The sequence below is a fragment of the Leptidea sinapis genome, chromosome 4 (assembly GCF_905404315.1).
Source record: "Leptidea sinapis chromosome 4, ilLepSina1.1, whole genome shotgun sequence".
NCBI lineage: Eukaryota > Metazoa > Arthropoda > Insecta > Lepidoptera > Pieridae > Leptidea > Leptidea sinapis.
This window is the reverse complement of record NC_066268.1, coordinates 7904224-7913309: the sequence shown is the minus strand read 5'-3', so window position 1 is coordinate 7913309 and position 9086 is coordinate 7904224. Positions and strand designations below refer to the sequence as shown.

Sequence of the window (9086 nt, the reverse complement as noted above, 5' to 3'; positions counted from 1 at the left end):
TTTGAGTATATAATGATGTGTTTGTCATTGAAACTAAAATTGCTGATATTATAATATACTAATATTCTCAACTCAGAAAGTGAATAAGTTGACAACAGTTGGTGAACAATTGGACAACTCGGTGAATAAGTTCATAACTCGTTGGTGAACGACTGGACAGGTCTATTATTATGCAAACTATGGGGAATTTCGTTTATTTGTTGTCACTTAAAAGATGGCACAAAATAACCTTTAGAGTAACTTAAGCATATACCTTAAACTAATTAACCGATTTAACAAAAGAGGTCATAACTTTAAAACGGCCGTCCTGACAAATTGCAATTTTATACATGCCAACATATTCACGCCAGCCACGGATATTAGGTATGTAAAGTGACGCAACATCAACACTCAACCGTCAAATACTCAATGTTATACACGAGTACCTTTTTTTATGGAAAGGAGGACAAACGAGCCTGAAGGACAAACATAAGTCAAAAAGTATAAATAAATATAGCTTTAAATTTATCAACACACAAGAAAACTTTAAATTTACCAACATGATGCAGAGTTCTCGTCTAACAGATTATCCGGACACCGAAAGTAGTACCCATTCAAAAGCATGACGTATGGACCATAGTTTGTTTCAAATATTTTGTAGAGAAGACTCGGTCCAGGATTAATCAGTTCAAGCTTAAATTAAATTAAATGAATTATGATCGAATTTCGACCTCTGGGCGACCACTAGTTGAAGTAAAAGACACGAACAGCTAAAAATAGTTTACGCCTCTGAGCGACTCCGAAAATAAACCACCGATATTACATGTTTCCTTTCCTAGGCTCTTGCTCAAGTTATGCAACCAAGTTGAACTACAGTTTAAAATGAAGGCTGTAATAGAATACACGCGCTAAATATTGTGTTTTCTATTTGAATTGTGTTTAAATAATATAAATTAGTAGTTAAGTGATAATTTACAATGAAAATACAAATATCACCAGCCTTATTAAGGCAGTATGCTATTGTATTATCTGGTAAGTTATTTAATATGTCTTTAGAAGAATTTTTTGCGACACCAAAAACTTGGATCATCTTTATACAAACAATGAATTCTAAAGGTTGATGCAACCAATAAACGATAATTTGTATTTACACAGTTCTTTATTTATTACTTTTTATGAAATAATTTATATAATTTAAGCACAACTTATATATGAATGCAGCATCTTACAAACTAATTTATTGTGTATATTACAGTCATTGTATAAATACTCTATTTGATTGAAAAGAGTGGCCGTTGAGTTTCTTGTATGTTCTTCTCACGAGCTCAACTTTTTACGAACATATGGCAAATTCAGTAATTTCAAAGAATTAATATTTATAGTGACGATTCAAAAGCCTAATTGAATAAAGTTTATTTGACTTTGACTTTGAAACAAAACTATTAAACATTCCATTGATAATACGTGCATACTTAAAATAAGGAAATTGTATTTTTCTTAATATAATTATATTTACACGCGTAATTTAAAATTATTGTGTGTAATTAATAATCTATATTCTACTAGCTGACCCAGCAAACGTATTGCCGATATTAAAATCGCGATACAAAAGTAACTGTTGATCGTAGAACATTTGAAGTTGTATGTATTTTTTAATGCTGACTCATAATCAAACAAATTTAAAAAAAAATGTCCCACCCTTAACATTTAGGGGATGAAAAATAGATGTTGTCCGATTCTCAGACCGTCAGTCAAGCCGTTTCGGAGGAGTTCAAAGTTTAACACCATGACACGAGAATTTTATATATTAGAGAATAAGTGCCTACTAAGTGATAATTTAAAATCTTGATTGTACATATATCACGCGTAAATTCATTGTGAATTTTCATTCTTAATATATCAATATCAATCTTAATCTATACTGAAAGGTTTCTATCTATCATTGGATCTTATTTTATGAGAGACGAGACGAGCAGGACGTTCAGCTGATGGTTATTGATACGCCCTGCCCGTTACAATGTAGTGCCGCTCAGAATTATTGAAAAACCCATAAATTCTGAGCGGCTCTACAATTGCGCTCGTCACCTTGAGACATAAGATGTTAAGTCTCATTTGCCCAGTAATTTCACTAGCTTACGCGCCCGAAACACAATAATGCTTACATTACTGCTTGTGTTGTAGTACCTACCCATAATCATACAACTGCGCTCGTCACCTTGACAAGATGTTAAGTATCATTTGCCCAGTTATTTCACAGTTACGGCGCCCTATGGACCGAAACACAGTAATGCTTACACATTACTGCTTCACGGCAGAAATAAGAGCCGTTGTGGTACCCACAATCTAGCCGGCATCCTGTGCAAAAAAGCCTCCCACTGGTCTACTAACTTGAAATTATTTCGAAAATTCTGTTACCAATGGAAAGCCACATTATTTGTGTAAGTCATAAGCTAAATATTACCCTGAAAAATAAAACGACGGTTTGAATTTACAAAGTAAGTCAGAGAAAAAACTATCGAACTAAAAAGTTTCTTACGAACGGTGCCTTAACGATGAAAGATCTATGGTTGTTTTGGTTATTGGTTGGTGTCAGGATGATCCTGTTGCCGGAGACTCTGCTTCAGATTCTTAAAAGTTATTATATATATAATAATATATATTATTTTATTTATAATCGCTTATAAAATGCTCACAGAATACCTTTATTTATTTACGGTGTGTGTGGATGATGCAGAAAATGTTGCATATAAAAGTTGTTCCTCAAAAAACAATCTATAAGAATGGTCTGATAAAAATTTTTCGTAAAATGATAAAAAAAAGTTATATCGAAAAATATAATTTTTTTCTCCAATTTTGAACATTTTCTGAGTTTAAAAGTTAATTGACAAAAGTTGTAGAGAACTTAATTTCAACAAAAATTGTCAGCAATTTTTTTTATCAATAAATAGTTTAAAAGATATATCGTTAAAACCATTTCAACCCCTATTTTCAAGATGGCGGCGGTGGGACAAGGATTACGACCTCACAAACTTGGTTTTAGCTTTACACTAAACCTATCTTTACCTACACATAAAAAGAATAAAAAACCCAAGGTTAGGCCTAAAAAATGTAACATTTCAATGAACTATAAAAAGTGTTTACATGTAACTAATCATTACGCTTGAAGTAAAACTTAATATTAATTAACTTTAGGTATAACTAACAGATATGGGTACTAGTACATAAAATTCTTGAAAATTTTAAATATAAGAAGAATTTTTTGAAGGTTTATGACTTATAACATTATTTTTAATTACAGCCGTGTTATTACTAAGCACTGACGCATTGCTGGAGTTAACTATTTTTTTCACCTCATTCTTCGAGCAGCATTGGCATTTTCTCTACTTAGAATAAAAAAAATCCTTCATAATTACATTATTTTAAAAAATGAGACACATTATATTGTACAAAGAATATTATTTAATAGTATTTTCGCTTTTCGCGATTGTTGCACAAAAAAAAAATTTTTCATCTGCAGTCCCCCTGAAAACGAGATCTGGAAAGGTCTTGAAACGTCGGGTTACCTAAAATAATAATAAAAATCTAACTGTTACGCAAAAATGTAATGTAAAAATCACAGTCACAATTACACGCGTTTTAATCCGTTATTTAATATTATTTTGATATTATTCTTTAAAATAAACACTAAGTTTTTTCCGGTCAAGTTATTATCAGGTTCTTTATTTTGTCTTTAATTCTTTTTTATGAATGTAAGTAATGTTAAATGTTTCTCAGCCTTCGCTATTGTTTTTTTTCATTTTATATCCAAGCTATATAAAATTAATTTATACAACTTTTATATATTATTTTTAATTAAGAGAATAATAAATCGACGGTTAGATTAGCACATGTCAAGTGGAAGCTTGTAATTAGCGTTTATAAATCTATTTTTTGTTATGTTAATTTTTTTTTAAATGCAAGTTTCCCAAATAAAATAAAATAAATTTCAATATAACATTGTACATAAATTGAATTAACAATATTAACATTGAATTTAAAGAATGTCGCACACGTCAGAAAATTTGTGAAAAATTTCTATATAGTTTATTTATTATAAAATATAAGAGATTTCCACGTATATAGTCACTCATCACGATATCTCTGTAACCATTAGAGCTGAAGACTTGAAATTTGGTAGGAATATTCTTTTCACCGAGTAGAGGTCAGAACAGATTTTACGAAATTCCATCCCTAATTATTTATATTTCCAATATTTTTTTTGTATGGACATATTTTCTATGAGAGAATTTATTGACGCACGGTTTGACAGTTCTGCTGTGAAACAATTTCATTATAAGATCTGGAAGCATTTTTCGAAATAATAATTCTTGATGTTATGAAATATTATTGACAAATTCATAAAAAAATCAGTATTTTATTTATTATATGCAGAAAAACGTCTGTCGTGTCAACTAGTTTATGATAAATGTATCAATAAATAAGTAAATACGCTTGGAGTTTTTCAAAAATAAATAAATAGTACAGAGCAATTAGATTTTATTTAAAACCGCTAAATTTTAACGTTTAAAAAAATATTTCTGATATCCCGGAACCCTTATGGATTCTTCATGTCTGTCCGTCCGTATGTCACAGCCACTTTTTCCCGAAACTATAAGAACTATACTGTTGAAACCTGGTAAGTAGATGTATTCTGTGAACCGCATTAAGATTTTCTCACAAAAATAGAAAAAAACAATAAATTTTGGGTCTTGAAACTGAAACTAAAAAAAAATAATTGTAAAATAAGAGAATTATAAAACTAAAAAAAAATATGATCTAAATTACGAGACGAGATCTAATAAGTAGTTTTTTTTATTTGTCATAAACCGCAATTTATAAGTAAATAAAATGATAATAAATACACAACGAACTACAAGAAATTTTATAATATTGTGTTACTTGCTTTTTTTATGAAAATAAGGGACGAGACGAGCTGAACGTTCAGCTGATGGTAATTAATACGCCCTGCCCATTACAATGCAGTGCCGCTCAGGATTCTTGAAAAACCCCAAAAATTCTGAACGGCATTACAACTGCGCTCGTCACCTTGACAAGATGTTAAGTATCATTTGCCCAGTTATTTCACTAGTTACGGCGCCCTATGGACCGAAACACAGTAATGCTTACACATTACTGCTTCACGGCAGAAATAAGAGCCGTTGTGGTACCCACAATCTAGCCGGCATCCTGTGCAAAGGAGCCTCCCACTGGTAAAAATACTCCCGCTGCTACGGAACCCTTCATGGGTGAGTCCGACTCGCGCTAGGCTGCTTTTTTTTTATAACTGAGTGACCCTACATTCATAGCTTAAGAAGTTTTACTTAATATAAAATATCGAATATGTCATTCTATAGACGGATTGCTCAAACATATGAATTGCCAAAGGCAGGAAATGAATTCAATTATCTAGTGAATACATATATTGGCTTCAAGTGGAGGTCAATGAATGTAAAGGCCAGATAAAAGGTAATCAAATATGTGGTTATAACTTATATTATGTTACTGGCAACTAGCGAATAGCGATAGTGTTGTACTCCAAGCATTTGATTTATGACATTCTGTTATATCGACAGTCAACGTGCCATTGAATGAACTCACTTGTGAATCGTTAATATTAGAATTTATAGTAACTGTCTTATTCATAATGATATTAGTTATACGCTATATAGCGATATCTAAAATATAGCGTATAATTAGTTATACGCTTGTTAAAAAATGGGATTCATTATCGCATATTAGAACTAAAACGCTCATTATCTCTGCGATAAAGCTGACGTGACTTATAGTAGCTAGGACCCTTCTATAAACCTATTTTATGCACTCGAACGCAAGAAAACATGGCCGACGTCGATCAGCTGTTCGTTAAATAATGTGATACTATAGCTTCCCGCTCAAAGTTGTTGGATATCCGTCATAGATTAACAACCGACAGACTTAAAAATTTTGGTTTTTGAAGTTTGAAATTATTATGATATCGACTTTTGACAACTGACAAGCCATTGACATTGAAAAGATGTCTGTTCCCATTGACACATCCTTATTAAATTTGTTAAAATCATGTTTTTTTGTACGAAATGGCATCATTGCGTGCTATAGAGACGTATTAGTTATGGGTGATTTATCTAACGAATATGAATAAGGAATTTTATCGAACGTTCGATAGGCTTAAAACACGTTTTAATTAGTATCTTTATACCTTTATACATTCGAAAAGCGTTTTATTATGAATAAGGCAGTAAGTAGATAACATCGTCAGATTATAAATAATAACCAATCAACATGTTTTCAATTCAAATTCAAATTCAAATATTTTTATTCAAAATAGGATGTGAAATCACTTATTGAAAGTCAAAAAACTACCACCCATTCCAAAATGAATGCCTCAGGCCTGAGAAGAATGGGCGCAACAAACTCAGCGGGCTTTTTCTTTATCAAAAATATGTTTTACAATTAAAGTAACATTTATAAAGTAACATAGTAACATTGTACGATTAAACTTATTATTTAATAGCCTGAGGGCGGTCGCTCCATTCCCAATCTGTGGTATCATTAAGAAAGTCATTTATGTTATAGTAACCTTTACCACACAAACGTTTTTTAACAATTCTTTTGAATAACGTAATACTTTTGCTTTGAACATTTTCTGGGATCCTGTTGTATATACATATATGGCATATACATCGCCCCACAAAAGGCTTAATAACTCGACTAAGTCGAGTAGTAGGCATTATAAGCTTATGTCTGTTCCTGGTGTTAACATTATGGTTAAGAAGTTTCTGGAAAATCCACTTATGTGCCTATGAACTTACATTACATTATCAAGAATATATTGAGAAGCAACAGTCAAGATGTTAATTTCTTTGAATTTTGCTCTCAATGATTCCTCAGGGCCTAGGTTATAAATAGCTCGAATAGCCCTCTTCTGCAACACAAATATTGTATTAATGTTGGCAGCGCTGCCCCAGGGCAATATACCATAGGACATAATACTATGGAAGTAACTAAAGTATACAAGTCGCACAATACATACATACATAACGTATACACCTTAAATTTGCAAAATTGGTATACATATGTCTTAAATAATAACAAGGAAATACCTTTTGACCATCCATTTTTACCAGTGTGAGGCTCCTTTGCACAGGATGCTGGCTAGGTTATGGGTACCACAGCGGTGCCTACTTCTGCCGTGAAGCAGGAATGTGTTAGCATTGCTGTATTTTGATAGGAAGGGCGCCGTAGCTTGTGGAATTACTGGGCAAATTAGACTTGACATCTTATGTCTCAAGGTGACGAGCACAGTTGTAGTGCGTATAAATTTCCATCAGCTGAACGTCCTGCTCGTCTCGTCTCTTATTTTCAAAAAAAAAAAACTAGCTGCGCGCTGACACCTACTTCGTGACTTCGGGAGATAAGTTTTTTGTATAGTTAAGAGTATGTGTGAATAGAAACATCCTACTGGGGTTCACTCGCTGTTATTTTTGTTGCTTGTGGATAATGCCTAACGTGACCTCTAAAAGATAAAAATGTGTAGTTCTGAGTAGTGTAGGAGTATCATCCTATTTGACTTTTAAAAGACGTTTTTGGTGTAAAAAATTATGACTGCATTATAAAACTATATCTACTTACATATTATATTTGTAATTCTTGTTGATTTAAGGCCAAGACGAGTTTTTAAACTGAGATTTTTATAAACTGATTTATTTATTTGAAATAGTATTCGTATTGCCAAATAAATATTTGTCTAATTAAATTTTTCTACATATTGAATAAGCTAAACGATATTTACAAACATACAGATAAAACAAAAATTACCTTGTTAGTAATATTTTTACGGATTCGTTATTGGTAGAAATAAGTACGTGTTGGTATTGGTAATGGACTTAGATAATTTATACGACAAAAATTGAGGTTGACTGTTAACCTCTATTTTGGGCGGTTAATTCACGCACATTAACACAAAGTGATATACAAATCGCGAGTGTAAGACGTAGCTTGTCACGCAAACTAAAGTAATAAACCTGAACTCTTTTTATCGGTTGTCTCGCAGCAAAAGACTCTATCTAGTTATTTATGGAATGGGAGGACAAACGAGCGTCTGGGTCATCTGTTGTTAAGTGATCATCGCCGCCCACAATCTCTTGCAACACCAGAGGAATCACAGGAGCGTTGCCAGCCCTTAAGGAAGGTGTACGCGCTTTTTTTGAAAGGTATCCATGTCGTATCGTCCCGGAAACACCGCACAAGGAAGTTCATTCCACAGCTTTGTAGTACGTGGAAGAAAGCTCCTTGAAAACCGCACTGTGGAGGACCGCCACACATCCAGATGGTGTGGATGATAAACTAACTTGTGGCGTGTCGTGCGAAGGTGGAATTCGGCGGCTATTATCTAAGGCAATAGAAATAGGCTTTTCTTCATCCATTTTGTAGAACAGGAGTTTATTCGATCATTTTATTGCCTGTGAGTAATAATGTTAGGGCCATCACTAATTTGACTTGTTTTACTTACACCTTTCTTAGCTATAACCATAAAAATTATTCAAATGTTATTTAACGTATTATAAATTATTATCTATACTAATATAATAAGGAGGTAAAGTTTGTGAGTTTGTAGGAGATAATCTCTGGAACTCATGAACCAACTTTGTTACCAAAGGAAGGTACATTATTTTTAAGTGTATTAGGTATATATTTTCTAGAAACTGTAATAACCATAATGTTAACACCAGGAACAGACATAAATTTATAATGCCTACTACTCGGGTAAGTCGAGTTAGTAAGTCTTTTGTTGGGCGATGTATTCTCGTTTGCTTTTACAACAAGTTCCCAGAAAATGTTCAAAACACGATATTCAAAAGAATTGTTGAAACACGTTTGTGTGGTAAAGGTTACTATATCATACATGACTTTCTTAATGATACCGCAGATTGGGAATGGTGTGACCGCCCTCTGGCTAATAAATAACAAGTTAAATTGTACAATATTACTTTGTAAACATATTTTTTGAGGAAAAAAAAAGCCCGCTGAGTTTGTTGCGCCCATTATTCTCAGGTGTGAGGCATTCTTTT

General features: G+C 32.6%; 1 protein-coding gene across 1 annotated transcript in view; it reads left to right on the top strand.

The window, feature by feature from the left end:
• Positions 1 to 863: 863 nt before the first annotated feature.
• The window catches only part of LOC126979749 (facilitated trehalose transporter Tret1-like), a 30540-nt gene continuing 22317 nt past the window's right edge, over positions 864 to 9086 (top strand). The window contains exon 1 of the mRNA XM_050829263.1: positions 864 to 1011. Coding sequence (XP_050685220.1) covers positions 957 to 1011 — 55 coding nt within the window. The 5' untranslated portion in view covers positions 864 to 956. The remainder of the gene's footprint in view (positions 1012 to 9086) is intronic.